This window comes from Neolamprologus brichardi, chromosome 4 (assembly GCF_056152115.1).
Source record: "Neolamprologus brichardi isolate AB-2024 chromosome 4, ASM5615211v1, whole genome shotgun sequence".
Classification (NCBI taxonomy): domain Eukaryota; kingdom Metazoa; phylum Chordata; class Actinopteri; order Cichliformes; family Cichlidae; genus Neolamprologus; species Neolamprologus brichardi.
Window position 1 is genome coordinate 11,394,392 of NC_142107.1, and position 20,396 is coordinate 11,414,787.

The 20,396-nt window shown below is 37.2% G+C and overlaps 1 protein-coding gene across 1 annotated transcript; it reads right to left on the bottom strand.

Annotated features, from left to right (window-relative positions):
* Positions 1–1,118: 1,118 nt before the first annotated feature.
* Positions 1,119–14,149, bottom strand: LOC102783121 (nuclear GTPase SLIP-GC-like). Its single transcript, XM_035908070.2, has 21 exons — positions 14,083–14,149; positions 12,885–12,997; positions 12,675–12,719; positions 12,545–12,574; positions 10,285–10,309; positions 10,027–10,107; positions 7,239–7,326; positions 6,481–6,697; positions 6,168–6,389; positions 5,067–5,273; positions 4,801–4,976; positions 4,094–4,187; positions 3,926–4,013; positions 3,676–3,797; positions 2,833–3,003; positions 2,595–2,749; positions 2,368–2,485; positions 2,165–2,273; positions 1,939–2,069; positions 1,623–1,704; positions 1,119–1,524 (listed from the first exon to the last, which is right to left on the bottom strand). The coding sequence occupies exons 1-21, from the start codon at positions 14,147–14,149 to the stop codon at positions 1,454–1,456; spliced, it is 2,412 nt and encodes an 803-aa protein (XP_035763963.1). The 3' UTR covers positions 1,119–1,453.
* Positions 14,150–20,396: the final 6,247 nt, after the last annotated feature.

Sequence of the window (20,396 nt, forward strand, 5' to 3'; positions counted from 1 at the left end):
CTTCTGTCCTCCTCTTCAGACATGAAAACAAGCACAAGAATCAAACGAAGCAGGGAGAACAGTCCACACCCAAAACACTAAAAGGCCTGGATCAGTTCTGTTTTGAAATCTCTCGGCCCTTATTTCTGAAGTTGTGGTATATTTTGATTTTAAAAAAATTCTTCATGTAAAAGTAACCTTTTCTGGAAGAATAACACAAAAAGAAGGTTGGCAACAAAAGTTACCCTCTCACAATTTGCACCTTTACTAATGTTTTATTGAACAGTATACAATATCAAATACATGCACACCTTTAGGTTTAGAGCAGATTGAACTAAATAAAACAAATAAAAAAATGTTGCAAATAGCTGAATGATGTCATTTTCGTCGTAGTTTAATAGTTTCTTCTATTTTGCAACATTTCTCATGTGGTCATTGATATGAACCATCATCGTACAATAAGCAAATATTTGTCCTTAAAAACTTTTCATTCAAGACCATTATTGTGGAGTATGTCTCAGCTCTGTGACCAATGACTAAAAAATATTTTAAAAAAACTTGCCAAAACTGTTCTACTTGGACACTTACTCTAAAACCTTACTGACTTTTGTAAGAGAATTGCAACAACAAAGATAAATAAAGAGCAATTGTTGAAAAGGAAGATATATGTGAATCATCTTCTTTCAGCTGCTTCTGTTTAGGGGTCGCCATAGCAGATCTGCCTCATTTTACTCTATTCTTGGGATTCTCTTCAGTCACACCCTCTGCATGTCCTCCACCACATCACTGCATCTTCTCTGTGGTTACATGCTTTTATTTGTTTCAACTAAACTTCTTCTGAGAACATACATTTTTATTTGCTTTTAACTGAAGGACAATTTCACTGCTGCCACTGACAGTAACCAACTTGCCTCACTCTTTCACACACTTTTGAAAACAGTCAACAGTCAAAACAGTCAAATCTCTGCTTATTACTGACAAAAGTAAAAAAAATTGCAAAAAGCTGCAAGATTAAAAAGAAAATGCATCAACACAAAAATATAATGTCTTTGGTAATGATGTGCATGTCAAAACAATTGTAATGTGTACAAACAAATTCTAAAGTGGATAGGGAAGTGTGCTCCTGATTTCAGAACTGCATTAAGTGTGTTTAAGTAGAACAAATATAGGACACATTTTGAAAAGAAACTGTCGTTGGTACAATAATAATAATAATAGTAAAAAACACTTAAATATAAAATTGAAAACAAAACATATGCTTGAAAGAATTAAAAACTATAGAAAAGATACTTAGAAATCTTAACATAACATGGAACATGAAAGGAAATCATATTTGCTTAAAATATATATTGAAATTTGTATGTTTAAAAAACAAATACAATATTGAAAATTGAGAATCTCCTTAGTAAAATTGTGGAATCAGTTCCTAGTCAAAATATGACCTTTTGATATTCCCTCAGTTAGTGACATTTCTTCATCTGACGACTGGGCTATTTTCAAGTTTGTCATAATTTTCCTTCACCATTGAAAGCTCTGCTGAAAAATCTAAAACAAGCAAACAAAAAAAGTCAAAAATTTTAAAAATAAGATATTCAGGTTTCGGTGAAGTTGAAGTTGTATTTATTGTCTTTAGAAATGTTTACCTGGAAGTGAGCAGTTATCAGTCTTAAGTGAGAGTTCAATTGATTCCATCATCGTTTTCTGCAGCGTCTCTAGGATGTATTGCTAAAATAGTACCAAACTTTTAATCACTTATCAAAGAACCAGTGAGAAATACATTTTAAAAACATAACTTAAGATGCGTTAGAGGTTGCTAGGACTGAGGGAAACACACATTTCTTATAATATCCACTCAAACAGAAAAAGGCATTGTGTAAATATTGGACAAAGAAAAATTGATGTGCAACAGTATGGTTTAAATTGTGTTCTTATTATGTTTAAATATAAAATATAACAAACCATCAAGGCATTCAGTTTCTCCAACATGGTAATTTTCGCCCACTCAAACATGCTCTTATTTGAGTGCACATGTCTCTCAATAGTCTCCCTCATGTTGTTCAGTGTGCCTGGTCCTCTGAATGCTGCGGCCTCTAGAGTAAGACATAAAATGTCTGTCAGACTTTTGATGCAGAATCATGATAAAAAGAAATGTATCTTAGTGGCAACTTATAAATCTCTTTATTACGGATGTAGCTTTCTTCCATAATTTCTTTAATTTTCTGTGTCACACTGTTGTAGACATCTTTCTTCTGCGTCCGGATGGTTTTATTGAGTTTTGCCTTGATTTTTTCCTCCTTTAAAAAAATAAATAAATAAAATTATATATATATATATATGAGAATCATTATTTTTCAGTTTTCACTAATATTGGGAAGTTTAATCTTTTACCTCTGTCTTGAGGAATCTCAGCTGCAGTTCAACATCTTTGTGGCATTTATTCAAAAAATCGGTGTTAAGTGAAAATGTTTCAATTACACCATTAAATGCGCCGCATTTAACTTCATTTCTGAAACATTTAAACAGGAAGTAGAATTTTTTATTTTAAAACTGACTTTTACATATCCATTTCATGTTTTTATTTGTTAAAAGGTGTGGTATATAATGTGTATCCTTACGGGAAGGTCTTTCTGAAATCTTCATCAATGCTGTCCATCAAGTATGAAGCTAACATCATGTTAATGTTTATTTGCTTCCCTTTTTTTGGTTTGTAGATGCCACCACTCTGAACAACACGCTTTAATGTCATGTGAAAAGCACTACCCTTCTTTCTCTGAAACAAAGTAGAGAACATTTTAACACATAATTATATAAAATGCAAAGTTGCTTGTGTTGATGGAACTAGCTTATACATACATAATACAAGAAGGTCTTCAGTTTTTGTCCATATGAACAGATGGAGCTTTCAACTCCCTTGCTAAGGCATGTCTCAAAAGTCCTATAGGCCTTTTCCATTGCTTTTGCGACTTGCGTAAGTTGTTGGCTCATTGTTTTCTCAAGTTCTCCACACACATGTTTTTTACTAGCCTAAAATAAAATTTAAAAAAAAGAACATGTTACAATTTTTTATCAAACTATGTCAATTTTAAAAAGAGCTTCACAAACGAGTCAAAAGTAAAAATACAAGCGAAAAAAAGAAAAAGAAAAAAAGCAGCATTTCAGATTAAGGAATAGGTATGGGCAATATTTTTTGGTTTGTTTGGACAGAACTTTGAGATTCAAAATTACTAATTCATCATCTACTCACTCAACGCAACATCCAATATTGGATTATTCACAACCTGCAACTTATCTTAGAGAAGTGCTATCCTGGCACTTTCTTATTCATGTCTAAGAATGTAAGAACATCTAACACAACAGCAAGAACTGTTCTACTGGCCCTCTCCTCACTTACAACATGCTTTCAGGATTTAATGAAACTGTTTAAAAACATACATCATACCAATATTCTTTGATTAAAAATTCCCTTCTGAGTAAATTTCTTTTATTTTCTCAAGCAGTTGAAAATTGTGTTTTATCCTGCTTTATAAAATGTTGTATTTTACTTTGCTGTTGCGCTTTCCTAAAAATCTTTAAGATTCACATTTCATGTGCACCTTGTCATTTTCCAGTGAAACTGAACACACTTTACTAAACTTACTTTCAATAAACACAGCTTTAAAAACATATTAATCACAAATCTGAGTATTTACCACTTACCACTCCTCTGCTGTTGGCCCCTTGAATCAAAGACAGAATCCCATAAGCTCCAGACACATAGTTAAATGTCTCTGAGTGACAGTCATTGAGATCTTGCAAAAATCTCTGAAGTTTGGGTATTTCTGTTAAAAGGAATTTGAATGCTGAAATTTTACATGACTGTGCATACTTTGATTTAAATCATTCACTCTTGTTTCAGTTAAAAAAAATTCTTAGCTACAATATGGTCATTTAAGAAGACTTTACCTACCAGTTTCATCTGCATTTAAGCGTTTCTTTTTTAGAAACTCTTTGGAGCTCACTGTGAAGACTTTGAAATGGTCATCAGTGAAGTGTTTCTGGGGAAAATGGATTTCATTTGAACACAATCTTAACATTAAAAAAGAGTTGTTGTGTTAGCTTTCTTGAGCTTGCTCACCTTAATTTTGTGTAGCCTGCTGAATTCTTTCCTCACTTCATCTTTGACTTGCATGTTTCTTTTAACTACAAGGTCCCGGCGTTGAGCTGCTGAACTAGAAGAAAAGATATTTGCACATATAGTTGGACAGTAAGGGGGAGTCTCTAACTAGACCCTTTCTAAATAAGCAATAAGTGCACCCTTACTGGGTACGTAACAGCTAGGTACTGCTGATAAAATGCACTTGATTAATTAATTAACGAGTGAGCACCGCTTCAAAAGCAGACGTTGTTGAGACAATCCTATAAGTGGCCATCTTAGAAAATTCACCTCAACGTCAGACTGAAATTCTCAGTGAAATTTGGGGAAATACAAAAAAAATCAAGAGCTACATGTCAAGTTCTACAGGCTTCAGTTAGCATTTTAAATGTCAAAGTTCACAATGATATGGTAAGAACAAAGACTAAACAAGTATGGCTTGTTTGAAGAGTTATAAGGGGAAAACCTCACTTCTCTGGAAAGAAGGTGGCACCATGAGGATTGCAAAATGGGGCTCATTTTACAGCCACTGGAACTCGTCACTGCAGCTTGAAGTTATTAAGTTGACCTTGAACTTCTATGGTATACTGAAGTATTCTAGAGCCTGTTGTGGGGCATCTGTCTGACACCTAAAGCTTTTCCAGAATTGGGTGTGCAGCTATACACATTTTGTGTCATAATGTACTTACTGATCATCTGAATCTTCAATGTGATCTGACTTAGTGCAGATAAATAGGATTTGTCGACACTCGCCACCATTTCCAATATAGCTGCTGGCACTTTCCAGGATCTCCCAGGCTTCTTTTTCTGCGATTACTCTATTAATCTCAGTTACAATCCACACAGTTGAACAATTTTCAACAATCTGAAAGAATATTATAATTCAACTGTAAGTAACGTATTATCAAAACTTCATATTTAAAAAAAGACAGCAGTGAATATGTGAATAAATTACTTGTTTCCACATTTTATCTCGACTCTTGTTACGGTCACCATTTCCAGGAAGGTCCACAAGTGTGACATGCTGGAGAAAATCATTGTTTGGCACCCTGACAGTCACACATTTCACTAGAGGCCAGTACCATTTCTTTACATCTTTACCATTTCCCTGTTTAGAGTCACTTCTTGTGTATTTGACACATCTTGCAGAGAGTTCTTTAGCCTGCAATAATTTAAAAAAGTAAGACATCATTACTCTAAGCACTACAAGTGTTTTACAAGTTAAAACTTTAGAGCAGCATAAAATATGACAGAAAAGCACAAATGAAAAAAAAAAACAGTGCACACAGAAGAAAATAAGTATTTCATTTATTTGTAAGATATTTACTTACTTGCATGTTTTTCCTGTTTTTAAAGCAAATGTGAACTCCTTACAAACCCAACCAGCTTTGATGTTAGGAAGACCCCAAATAGCAGCCTTGTAAGAATCTCTGGTTTTAATACCAGATCAGTGCATCACATTGGGAGCACAAATGGGATTGTGGGCCTAATTTATTTCACACATTCACTGTGTTGCACATTGTAAAATCATAACCCAGAATCAGACTATTAAAGTCTGGGTTCTTGCACCTTGTCCTCTTCTCCAAAGTTAAATTCAACTTAAACAATGCACATTGCAAGTGCAGATTTGCATTTGTTCAGAGTAGGACTGTTTTGGTGTAATTTAACCCTTAGATACTGGTCAGATCAAATTTGTTGTGACATTTAACAGCAGTAAAATCCTGAAATTTGACAATTTTTATTAAAATGACTCAAAAACACACATACTTCAGCTGTACTTGAATTTTGAGCCAACTTTTCAAATAGAAAAAGGTTTTAAGATGATAGATCCATCCATTCATTCTCTTCCACTTATTAAATTTAGGGTCACAAGGGGGCACAGACCTATTCCAGATGCCATATGGCAAGTTGGGGTACACCCTGGAAAGGGTTGCCTGTCCATCACAGGGCTAAAAAGAAACTATAAACTAATGACTAATGTATGTAAATTGAACCATCCTGAATACATCACCCTTGCAAGAATACATCAGTAAGTAATAGAGCAGTGATGTCTTACTGATTCACATGACAAAATCTTCCTCCTGCCTTGGAGAAATTCTGGAATTTCTCTAAAATATTTCCCATCCATTAGAGCTTCAGAGGACTTTCCTTTCCATTCTTCTCCATAGAGCGCTGAAAACTTTTCACTGATGTCATGATAGTCATTATCAACATCCATTTCACAGTCTTCATTATCCCCAAGAAACTGATGAGATGACCACAACTCATCTTTCCACTCCTTAAAAACAAAAATGCTTTTCAGTTTTATTAAAAGGGCCTAAACCCAGACTAATAAGAAATTATATTTCTACAGCTAAAACTAATTTGACCTCTGGTGTGATGAACTCAATGTCTGCCTCATAGTTAGAGCCTTGCGTGTTAGCCTCCACTTTGATCATGACTGAGGTGCATGCACTGACACTTCCAGAAGGCAAAAGGTTCTTCTCTTCAATGATGGCGTTTATCAGAGAACTCTTTCCAGCCCCAGTTTTACCAAAGACACCAACCAGCTCCCTCTTGTCTGTCTCCAAATCACTAATTTTTTTCCTGTTAAATGAGATTGTAAATATGGGTTAACTGATCCAACTGACTACACAAATAATTATCACAATGCTTTTCACGTTTCTATAGCTTTTGTTTTTGCTAACAAGTCAATCTTTTAGATGCTATCTCAGAAAAAAAATATAGAAATTTAGTAGCTGAAGAGTTACATTTTTACCTCAAATTTATGGATACCATAAACAGCAAATAAAAGTAGCTGTACTATACAGACTTACCAGAAATTCACAAGAATAAAAGTCTGGCAGACTTAAATCAAATCCAAGTGAGACTAACTGTGATCCACACTAAAAGCATTGGAATAATTCATTTTCTGTTATAACCTGTCTGTCAGCAATACAACTTTAAACTAACTAATAAAGTGAGTAATAGTAAAAAGGTCTTGAGTCTTGCAAATTAAATAAGGAATGAATGTTTATGTTACCATGCTTATTTATGATTCTAGAATCACTTGCTGGCAAACAAACAAACATGGTTTTCTAACATGGCTACACAGACACAACACAGAATATGGAAACTTAATACTCACTTCAGGAAAGCACTGAGCTTGTCTTTCTCGTGTAGTCTGGCATGGACAAATTTCATTATGTTTTTTACATCAGACAGAACGATTGCTTCTGTAAGCAAAGAAGTAAACAACTATTTAGCAGGAGCTATAAACCTATGGATCCATCCATCTTCTACTGTTAATCCGAGTCCGAATCTGAATTTGACGCAAAAGACTTTTCTCACAGGATCAAATACCCTGGTGAATCCCAAAAAACACATATAGATTGGTTTGGAAAACTCCCATGCAACCTCAAATATCTTTGGCGGCATACATGATGTGATTTACGTGATGATTACGATGGCTGGATTTTTATTCCTGAGTCAAAAGGTTTATTTCATAGCTGGACTGTGCCTAGCACTACACTGGCAAAGACCTTTCGGCGGTAGTCCACCACCTCGGTCTGTCAGTCTAACTGCACTGTCCCACCTCCATGTGAAATTGTAGAAGCATATCAACCAAAACAGTCCCACCACATACAGATCCCTTAGAAAAATCAAGGAGAATATCATCCACCCCAGTTGTCTCAGTGACCTTACACAAAGTAATCTCTCTAATTCTCACCAGGCCTTATAATCTGGCATACCAGACATTTACCTGTTGGGTAAATGCACTTTTAGACCAATGAGTCAATAGAAGGGCTGCTGTGGACCATCCACACAAACACTGACAGCTGCTGAGTCATTAACTGACACTGTTTTACCCAATCAAATTGCTTAACACAACCAGGCCCTCTCCACCTTTGCTGTGCACTCACACACCTTGTAGAACAGAGTTTATTGTGGAAGAAGTGGTGAAAAGATGAATCTGAAAAGCTAAGAGAGAAAAATTGAAAAAAAAAAATCCACTTACAATAAATGCAACAAAATATGTCAAGGTAACTGACATGTTAGCAGCTGCACCATCAACAGTGGTACCAACAACACCACCGACACCAACAAGTAACAAGCCCTCACACTCACAGGAGGCTGATGTTACTAGCATCAGAAATGGAGAAGTACAGAAGGGACAGGAGTCCACAAAAGAGTGAGGAAGGGATGGAGAAAGGTGAAATTACCATGGTAAGAAAATAGATGAAAGGACATAATTCAGGAGATTTTCAAGGATTCTGGAAAAATGAATGTCTACTTTGACGATATGCCACCTAATCTCTAAAGTGTGGCTTTTAATTGTCACATGTCACATTGCAGTGCAACTAATATATGCTAAACAAACAACAGCTTTACCAATCTGATTAAACCTGTTTAGACTAACATCTAGACTAATGGCAAAACAACAAGTAGCTCATTGTTCCAGCATCCAAGAGAAGTAACTGCTCTTGGATGCAATGGTGGGACAGGTCATGTTAGGTCTCACAGAGCTCCAAGAACAACAGGTGTATTGAAGGGATTGAGCTTAAAGAAAATATTGTGGCTAAGCTAGAAACCTGGATCCTCCATGGTTGATTACCAAGAGTATGACATGTATCCTCTGACAGTCTACTAGAAGAAGTAAATGCAGCATTATGGATAATCTTTACTATGACTATCACTGAAACCAACCAGTTGATCTACACCACAGAAGCAGTGATCTTTGGGATGCTTGGATACAAGATAAAAAAAAGGCCACAAGAAGCAGTATCCTCCATGAAAAAGGAGACTAGAGGCCAAGATCAAGGCAGCAAGGATGGAAGTCAGCCAATTATAAGAGCTGGAGAAAGGTGTGATGAAGAAAGGGATGCTTAAGAAGTTCAGAAAGCTACCCATGCCTGAAGCCTTATAAAATGCCAAGCAAAGACTCATAGCCTTCACTAGCCACCTAAAGAGGTACACCAGAAAGACAGAGGCCAGGAGGACAAGCCAGATGCTCTTCAGTAAACCATCTAAGGTGTACGCTAAGTAGCATGGGAAGAATATGAGAACAGCAGCCCCACCAAGCCTGGAGATGGAGCAAAAAGACTGGCTGTAGTGATAGATGTAACTATATCAAGATATGATGGAATTAGGAAGAAGTAAAACGAGAAGCTTGAGAAATTCCAAGGGCTAAGAGAAGAACTGTATAAGATGTGAAGGGTGGAAGCAGAGTGGTCCCCACCATGGTAATCAGAGCACTCAGGGCAGTAATCCCCAAACTGGGAGGGTGACTACAACAGATCCCAGAAACACCATGTGAGCTCTATGTGTTAGAGCGCAATCCTGAGAATAGCAAAGATACTGAAAGGATCCTCCGGCCTGAAGCTTTCAACTGTCATTGATCTGCATTCATACAAATGACATTTATGACCCATTAACCAGCCCATAGGCTGGAAGAGGAGAAATATGAGTAAACCCAGCCCTGCCAATCACAGCTCACTAAGCTACCACTTCAGGGAGTGGTTCAGCTCCTGCCAGTCTCAGCAAGAGTAACTCCAGTTCGGGGGCAGGGGTATCTGGACCTGGGGTATAGAGTATGTTTGGGGAGTGTGGGTGTGTGTACAGTGTCCTTTTCTGTTTGTCTCCATATTGGGTGAGTGCAGAGTATGTGTATATGTGTGCATGAGAGTTGGAATGCACTTTTGTCCCGTCTTCGCTCTCTGGGAGCATCTCAGGCCCTCCCAGGTATGGGGGCCTGGGAGGGCCTGCGTGAATGTAATGTATCAGGCACACAATATGGTAACTTTAATTATGGTATATGTAGCACTCATGTTGTTGCCTCTTCAAAATTAAATTGTAATAACATACTTTTACACCAATAAACCAATACATTAAAAAATGGCAGTTTTGTTTAATGGCCAATGTTTAGAGAGAAATACCCAATGGTTGGGAGCTACGTTGTCGTTTAGCTAGGGGTTGCAATTTGCTGGACTCGTCCAGTTGGTCGAACTTTCTCTTTCCTAATTGGATAGAAAAACATTTAAAGAAAAGGATAAATATATAACTTTGTTATCTGGGATTTGCTCAGGAGTCAAATTTAATATTTAACTTCAATGATATTCTTCTGTCCAAGTGACTGTTGTCTTGAAAATACTGCTTAATACTGCTTGTAATAAATAAGATGGCATACATCTTACCTTTACCACTTGTGGATGGGAAAACCTGGGGATCAATGTACACATTAATGCATGAGATTTTATATATGTATGTCAGTATATATATATGTGTGTGTGTGTGTGTGTGTGTGTATTAGGGATGCACCGATACCACTCTTTTGGAAAACGAGTACGGGTACGAGTACGAGTACTTGCTTTTCAGTACTCGCCGATACCGAGTACTTAATAAAAACATGATTTAAATTTACAGGTAACAGCTTTAGTCCTATAATTTAACAAAAAAAAAAAAAAACAACAACAAAAAAACAAGAGACTGGTTTGGAATTAAGAACATTTATTTAAAATGAAAAGCATGTTGTATGCAACATATTACAGAATAAATAATTATGAAAAAAATTTTTAAACGGTGACAGTGCAACTCAAGTATTTTTTTCAGTTTATTCTAAACTCTGCTGCTTTGAACAACACAAGGGGCATTAATAAACATCTTTGCTTTTTAGTGCACAATATTTGAATAAACTAACAACATCCACCAACATAGAACTGTGGCAGTCAGTGCAACTGAGGTAGGTATTAACATCAAGTCTAAGATGACTCACTTAATGGAGAGAAAAAGTGAGTGGCAGGGGTTTTTTTTATAAAGAAAAGTAGCTTTTCTGCATTATCAGCAGTCAGACTGTTTCTGTTTTCATCTATAATGTGTGACACTGAGCTAAAAAGCCTTTCACTTTCCACACTGCTACATGGAGCTGAGAGGTATTTACGGGCTATTTTAGCCAAAGTGGGGAACCTGATTTTGTTGACACCCCAGTACTTCAGAGGACAGTCTTCACGAGGGCTTGGAGCTCAATGGCAGCACCTGCTGCCAGCGGCTGTGCTGCCTGGGGCTGCTCCTTAGCGATTTTGTCAAATACAGTGTCCAGACTGCTGCTAGTGCTGGCCTGGGCCTTGAGGAACAGTTTAGCAGGAGGTTCTGCAGCTTCTGCCCGACTCCCCTCTGCCTCAGCTCTGGACATCATCTGCAGCTCCTGCTTCAGGTGCAGCTTGGCCTCTGGAGCAGTGTTGTTGGAGAAGAAGCGATCTTTATACCGGCACAAAATTCATAAATGTATTAATATGTGGAAAAATAGGACTGAATTTAGCTTCCCCTAAACCACTGTGACAAATGCCAGCCATTTGACTTTCTGGTAGTAATAAGGGAAATGTATTTCATATTATATATATTGCATACATTTCTATTTGTGTATTTTAGTTACAAATATATAATATTTCAGATGTAAAATAATCTTACATTTAGTACTGTAGTTTATCATTGAATACCTAGAGCACACAGACTTTACCTTGGGTCGAGTATGGTGGAGATGAAGTACAGTGGGTTGGTCTCGACGTCACTGAAGCGCTTCTTGACAGCTGCCAGTAAGGTTTCTTTCATTGTCTTGACGCCGTGGTCCTCGTCTGTTTCTCTGTTTAGAAGTCTCACTAGCACAGTCACAGCTGGGATGACATCAGAGGCTAGTGCGTCGTAGCTGTTCACTTTTTTTAGTTAGTTCCTCAAAGGGGGCGAGGATGGCAACAGTCGTCTCCATAAGAGCCCATTGGTGAGCAGTGAGATAGTCAGGGAGTTCATGCTCGGACACATACACGCCCAGCACTTGCTTTTGCTCAATGAGGGACTGGAGCATGTAATACGTGCTGTTCCAGCGCGTCTGTACGTCCTGCTGCAGTCTCTTTATTGGCTGGTTGAGCTGTCCCTGAATGTCCTCGAGGCGGGAGTAGGCTAAGGTGGAATGTTTAAAATGCCCAACTATTTTCCGTCCCACTGCTATAGCATCAGCTATGTTCCTCTGTGCTAATAAGCGTGGGTAAACTCTTTGTACTCGTTGTCGAGTTGGGATTTTATGTGCTTGATTAAATTACTTGTGTTAAATGCGCTACCTTTTGAGCCTCCTCTGGACAATTTCGCTGAGAACAATTTGCAATCCGCCTTTGTTTTGTCGTCTTCATTCACTTTAAAATAGTTCCACACGGCTGATATGTCTCGCCTCGCCTTCTCCCTGCTCTGAGCTGCAGCCGGGGGCCTGGGGGCGGGCACTCGACGCCTGTGATTAACCCCTTACATGCCGCTCAAACATAGACAGGTCTCAGACCATGGTATCGGTCCCTGGTATCGGGGGACTTTTAACGAGTACGAGTACTTTAGAAAATGTGGTATCGAGGCCGATACCAGATACCGGTATCGGTGCATCCCTAATGTGTGTACATATATATATATAATTCTTACCCGATCTAAATCAGGTGCATCTTCTCGCTCCTGTTAATAGTGAATACAAAAAAATTAGTGCAAAATAACTGAAATACATAATTGCTATTATTGATCTTAGCCAGTTATAACAAAATTTTATCTAACTTACTTTAGCAGATAAATTGACTGTTTCCTCATTTGCACTTTGTTTTTCCTAGCAACAACAAAAGAGGCCCGGTAAATAGTTTCGTTTTACTCTGTAATTTGCAGATACCAATGTAATTCTAACACAGATTTGCATTAATTGAGATTTATCAGACCAAATGTTACAATGTACAAAATAATATAAGAAATATTAAATTGCATACAGTAAAATTACCTTTAACTGCTTGAATCTCTTCTTGAACTTTAATCCTGGTCCAACTTTTGGAATCAATTTATCAATGAGTTCATCATTAAGTTCATAAAAGCTTTCCTCTGTAATTTCTTCATCTGTAATTAAATAAATCTTAGTAATGCAGAAGTGCAAATCATTTTAAAATTACTACACATGTCTGAAAAGGTTCTCAGTCATCCAGGTCATGGTCGTCTAAAGAGCTTAGAAAGAAAAGTGTCTGGACTTCTTTAAGTTGCTTGAAGACGTTTCACCGCTCATCCGAGAAGCTTCTTCAGTTCTAGGGCCAAATGGTGGATAGTCCCAGATTTAAGTCCTAGGGGAGTGTCCCCCAAGGGGGTCAAGAGCCCCCTGTTGATCCTCTACATACTCACATGAGCCAAGGTGTGAAAACGTGTGTAGGTTACAATCAGGTGAACTTATTGTGAAACCAAGCCCCACCCATGTGATTTCTTGAGGTCAACAGGCCCAGGATATGAGTGGGCGTTAAGGCGTTTGGGAAAGGATCTCAAAACCGGATTATAGATTTCACACAGTGGGTGTTGTTTGGGAAAGGATCTCAAAACCGGATTATAGATTTCACACAGTGGGTGTTGTTTCTGGAGTATTTGGTGTCTGACCCATTGTTATGGGCCATTTGATCCTTATACAACTGTTGCATGAGCTTGGTCCACATAGCATTAAGTACATTACATATCTCGGGTCTTGTTCATGAGTTATGGGAGAAGGGAGCAGGAGATCAAAAGACAGATTGGTGCTGCGGCTGCATTGATGTTGACGTTGTTCTGTTCCATCGTGGTGAAGAGATAGCTGAGTGTAAAAGCAAAGCTCTCAATTAACCAGTTGATCTACATCCCTACCATCACGTATGGTAATGAGCTGTGAGTGACTGAAAGATCGCAGATACAAGTGGCGGAAATGGGTAGCTGGCCTCTCCCCTAGAGATCGGGTGAGAAGTCACCCGGGGATCGAACTGGCAACCTTCCGGTTACAGATGCACTTCCCAACCCCCTGAGCCACGGTCGCCCTGGTAAAAGAAAGATGCTCTTCCTGATACAAACCCAAATCTCCAGCTGGAAATAATCCAGTGACCTTTCGCTTGCCAAACTGACGTATTAAACACTGTATCACATCAATATTGTTTAAAATCTGTGCTCATCAGTGATGCATAGTAATACCTTACCTTCAAATTTATCCATCCACTTTTGTAGATCCCATTCAGTCAGTTTGTTTCTCACAAAATCATCCATGACCAAAAAGAGAAACTGGAAGATAAATTGCAATTTCTAATCAAACAACAAAATTGCTAGGAATAGGCAGATATATAAACAATACGTTTAGAGCAAAAGTTCAAATAGTTTACCTGCTATTGAATAGGTAGAAAAGGTTCTTTCAGAGAGGGTGAAGTCAGCCAGAAGGCATAGACTGGGAACAATCAGGAACAAAAACAAAAAAGGAGAAGTCCAACAATAAGTAGAAGTTTTAAAAACAAAAGTTGATTAAGGTTAAAAGAAAAAAAGCAAGAGAAGGTAAGTAGAACAAAAGGAGGTGAGCGGAACCAGATCTGATCATAAACAGATGGTAGTCAGGGGATGAGTAAGGGTAAGTGCGAAAAGGTGGAAGAGGTAGTGTTATTGCTGAGGTGATGGAAATGGCTGGATGTTTGACTATAGGATCTTAGTGGATATGTAAAAATAAGGAGTGAGTGAAAGAGTAAATATAGAAACACTGACATTTAGTTTTGTTTGAATGTGGGGAAAAAAAACCCAGCTAGGAAAAATGTAAAAAGGAATAACTTTGGTAAACAAATACATAAAGACAAAACAAAACTAACAGCAACTGTTAGGTATGACAAGCAAATGTGTTCTTTGGAGACACTCAGATTCTTTACTATTTTGTCAGAATGTCAACACAATTTTGATAAAACAGCACAAAAAGAGTCTGGGTTTACTTCCAAAGCTATGTTTAAAATAAAAATTTATATAAAAAAACCCACCAAACTTAAAAAAAAAAACTTTCCAAAAGGAAGTTCTCTGAAGAATAAACATAAATGACATGACACAGATTTGTTCCATGTCTTCAGTGTTTATGTATTTATGTTATTCATCTATGTTATTTACAAGGTCAGAAAGGCTGCAGGAAGCAAGATTGATTGAATAAGTGATGCAACAGCATGGCAAGATTGTTTTCATAATATACACAAACTGAAACTAAAGAACAATGCATTTACAAATTTGCCTAAAACAAAACTTTCCAAAAGATACAAGAATATATGCATTTACCAAATATAAAATCAGTTTTGCTGTTTCATAACTGGGTAAAACTTTAACCTTATTAAAACGGCCTTGATTGACTATGATGTGTTTTTGTCCTAAGTAGGGATGGGTATTGATAAGATTTTCACGATTCCGATTCCATTTTCGATTCTGTTTAACGATTCGATTCTTTATCGATTCTCTTATCGATTATTTTTTTAAAAAAAAAGGAGAACACTAAGGTCAATTAGCTTAGATCTTTGTTTTATATCTTCTCTTTGAACAAGATAGAAATTTAGGAGTAACATGGCCTTACAAACCCAACAGTGAGATCTTAACAGATCCAACCTACGGCTCTTCAATGGGGTGTCACAGGGTCCCCAGGAAAAAAAATTGTGAATGTAAAATAATAAAATAAATATTCTTCTGTAGCAATTACACAAGAATATCCAATAATGTCCCTGCCTACAATTAAACACATTCACTTACCGAAAATCGGGGGCATCTGCTGTGGCAAATGGGTGCAAGCCTTTGACCACAAACTTAGTCACTGCTCGGTGACATTCGTCTATCCTGGCCTGAAAGGAGACGCTACCGGTAGACTGCAGCAAGAACTGCCAGTATCTGAGCCAGACTCTGTCTGTCTCATCATGGTCACCTAAATGCACAGTAATGGCAGGTTTTGTAATGAGGCAGATCGCCGTATTAACGGGAGAGGACGTGCAAACGTTACCGCTGCTGCTGGGTTGAGATTCACGAGTCCGGAGCGGAATTAAAAACACGACATTTATTTAAGGTTATCGCGTGTTTTGTGAGCAAATGCTTTTGCATATTCGTAGTGTTTCCTCCCTTAAATGAAATATCTACGTTGCAAGTATTGCAAGTTGCCCTGTTGTCATCCGTTCTCGTAAAGTATAACCAAACTTTTTAGCGTTTGAGCCGCCATGTTTCCTGCCAGGTAAATGACGCTCCGCAACGTGGTGACGTCATTCGGGGCGACTGGAATCGATAAGGGAATCGTTTGCAAAAATGGCAAACGATTCCAAGGAATTGAAACAGTGGGAACCGGTTCTCAACAAGAACCGGTTTTCGATACCCATCCCTAGTCCTAAGTAACATTATCAGTGTTTTTAATGACACTGAAGGTAATCTATTCAGCAGCTGCACTGAATCCATGAAATAGTCACAGGTCAATATTAGTAAAGCTGCTACTTCAACCTGAGACTCAAAAGGACAATGCTTTGAGTTCCCCATTCCTGTCTTCACTGCCTTGCAGGCAAAAACAACATAATTCATGCATGTTTTTTGTCCCGTTTTGCAGATTTTGCAGTCATAATCTGAATGCGATACTGCACCAAACAGACTTGCTATTTCCAAGATAACCCCAACCTATAAATTCTCTATTTATCTGTTTATTTATTCATGTCTATAACAGACCTGAGTGTAAAATAAACAATTTATTGACATCCACTTAAAACAATCAAATTAAAAGAGACATTGCAATTGCACATGTACTGTCAATTCAGAGCTGTGGCTTATAGGTGAATGGGATGCCAGACGAGGACAAGTCCAGAAAAGCCACCAACTCACACGTGTGGCTCACTTGCACATACAGGTGCACATACACTATGGTGCAGCTCAGACAACGGGTGCATAAACTGCTACCACCACTAAGGCACCCACTCACTTCCACTTTATTCCTTCAGCCCCTGATTAAAGGAAACAAATTATTAATTTATCTATAAAAATAATAATGTTTTTTGTCCGGTCCCGCAGATTTTGCAGTCATAATATGTTCATTTCCATTCGTTTTGCTTCTGTTATTACTTTACATGAATAATATGGCCATGTCCAAGCATTGACAGCAGGGATAAATAAAGAAAAAGGAATGAGGGAGAAAAAGAGATTATAATGAAAGGACAGAGCACAAACGGAAAAGCAAAATGGATCAGAAACTACTGCACCTGTTGGACAGCAAGGCACACATACAATGTTCTCGTGCGGGTCTTTTTTGTGTTTTTTTTTTTTGTTTTTTTTTGCGTGTGTGGCAGTGCGAGTAAAAGGGAATGATGTAACACGAACACACCAAAATGACGGTGTGTCAATGACTATTTATATGTCCTCAAAAGTTACTTATCAAAAAATGACAATGAATCCACATTTTTGCACAGATTTGGCCTTAAAGGCATGTGGTCGGAAACTTTTAATCAGCCTGTTTTTTTCAATACATCGCATGCTCAAAAACTGTTTTGTCTCATTCCCATTTCTTTTTGTTGCATGTTGAAGCTCTACTTTAACCTTGTTAAGATCCAACCATGCAAATATTTTTTTTATAACCATTTTTCTAGTGGTCATAAACTTTTGATCAGGACTGTATATTATCAATTTACAAATGAAACGTTCATTCAAAAACCAAATGTACATACACAACAAGTACAAACAACAGTACTGGGATGTTGTTATAAACACAAACTGCTGGAATTGAATAATTCCCGAACGAAAGAAGGGAGAATACAAAGCATAAAGGCAAAGCAAGTGCACTTCTCTTAGTGTATGCCAGAGAAACAGTAGCGGCTCCACTGTAATGCTATCAGCCGCCCACCCAGCGCCAGACATGTTGTAAATGCACGGTAAATTTAGCATTTACAGTAAAAGACTATTGTGACAGAAATAATGCTAAGTCTAAAGTAAAATCAAAGTTACATACCGATCAAAACGGCGTCTCCCGATTCTCTGCAACTACGACCTATAATACACCTGTTTACTGCGATGTAAAATAAACGTAAAATACGGCACAATATTAAAACATACCAGCAATCGATGGAAGGAAAACTTCAGAGGAAACAATCCGCAGGTGATCTCTACAAAAACAGGAGTATCACCAAATCAACCAAAATGTAACCAATTCAATCGGAGGGAGCAGCAACATTTGTAAGACTCCTATACCTGTAACAGCTCGAGAAGGCAGGTGACGAAGACCCGGAAGCGAGTAAGGGATGCTTAGATGGAAGCTACGATTGAACACAGGACATCTATTTGCCTGATTTCAGTGACATCGTACCAGTATTTTTATTGTCACATAATCCCGCTTTCTTTATTTTTTTTGCTCCATGTTGAACATTAGATAGATAGATAGATAGATAGATAGATAGATAGATAGATAGATAGATAGATAGATAGATAGATAGATAGATAGATAGATAGATAGATAGATAGATAGAATACCCACTACAGTATCCAATCCAATTATACAGTTATTGCTATTATTGTTATTACAAAAAAGAAGATTCAAAATAATTTAAAAATATCAGTTGTCATGTCACAAGTGGCACTTTTCTGTGAAATTCTATATGAAACATTTGCACTGAATCTTCTCTTACAGTGACACCTGTTAGCTGTTAATGAGTAGTTAAAGCAACATTAATGCTAATCTGGTGAAAGGGGTGATCTTTACACAACAAGTAAGTTATAAATGCATCAGAATACTTGAGTTTATTTTTGTTCATGATTCACTTCAATTAAATTCCAATTTAATTGAATTTATTTAGCGCTAAATCATGACAATAATTGCCTTGTGAGCTTTATATTGTAAGGTAAAGAAACTACAATAATGCAACAATGCAAACAGAGAAAAACCCCAAAACCATGTGACCCATGTGAGCTTCAGCAGAACCAGACTCAGGGAGGGATGGCCATCTTCCACAACTGGTTGTGGTAAGAGGATGAAGATAACACAAAGACATGCTGGGGAAGAAAACCAGATTGATAGTAGTTAAAAGATTAATGTATAAACAGAATATACGTTTTAGGGGTTATCTTGATAGTAGAGATATTGTCTGTCTCCTGAATCCAAATTGGGAGCAGGTTTCACAGAAGAGAGGCCTGAAAACTAAAGGCCTTCCTCTCATTCTACTTTTAAATACTTTAGGAACTACAAGAAGGCCTGCAGTCTGAGAAAGAAGTGCTCTAATGGGGTGCTACTGTACTATAAGGTTATTAAGATAAGGCCTGATCATTTAAGACCTTGTATGTATAGCTTGGAACAAAGCAGTCTGACATATTTGTTTAATATGCACATAGAAGGACATATCCAACTCCAAGATTCCTCACAGTGCTACTGGAGGCCAAAGTAATGTCATCCAAAATAAGCATCTGGTTAGATACCATATTTCTACGATTTTTAGGGCCGGTTACAGTAATCTCAAGCACGAGTGTAAAGATAAATGTCGTCATGATAAATAGAAACCGAAACTATGGCAAATAAAAACTATGATCAAGCCATTTGCATTATATTCATTTGCAGATCATTTAAGGCTAATTGAAATATTGTATTCAGGAGGAACACCTTCCTCCCTTCTGCTATTACTTTACTATTTACACAGTCACAACAAAAACAAACATTACATCATGTGACAACACGGGACAGACGTGGGAGGCATGGCAGGATAATAAGGACAAGAGCAAGTAACCAATAATGATGACACATATGGAAGACCAGAACAGTCACATGCATCGAAATAGACAATTCTGTGTTGAAATAATTAATTGTATAATGAAATATGCATTTGTAAATTCATTTTTTTAAAAATTGCATTTATTTTATTTATTTAAAAATTAAATAGGTAATTTCTTATTTAATAATTTAATTTAAAACAAAAACACTATTTAGAAAACAATCTTTCAAAATGAATTGTTAAACCATTAATAAATACTTCAAAAATGTTTTTTAACTCTCAATAAAAACCTCATTTCAAAAACTATTTTTGAAATCCAGATGACAAAACATCTTTCAAAATCTTTAAGTAACAATTTAAAAAAGAGAAATAAGTAAACATATATATATATACATATATACTGATATGGGCAGAAGAAAACTCGAACAAAGCTCTAAATTTTTTAAGTGTCCACCCAGGCCCAGGCTGTATGAAAGAGTATGAAACAAAGTGGCCAACCTCTAACAGCTGCTCAGATGGCAGCTACTATTTATAGTAGCACCATATAATGTGATTGGCCACTAATTGGTGATTAACAATACAATATGAAATATAATAATCATTCACCTACAATTCCATTCACATTGCATGTCAGTGTAAAGCTTGTTTTGGGTGTTATTTATAATTAATAAACTAGAGATTGTAATGTCCCGCATGTTAGGCTCATAACAAAGAAGGGATATGTCTGTGAAGCTTCTCAGTCATCCAGGTCATCATAGGCTGTATCCCAATTCAGGGTCTGCAGCCTT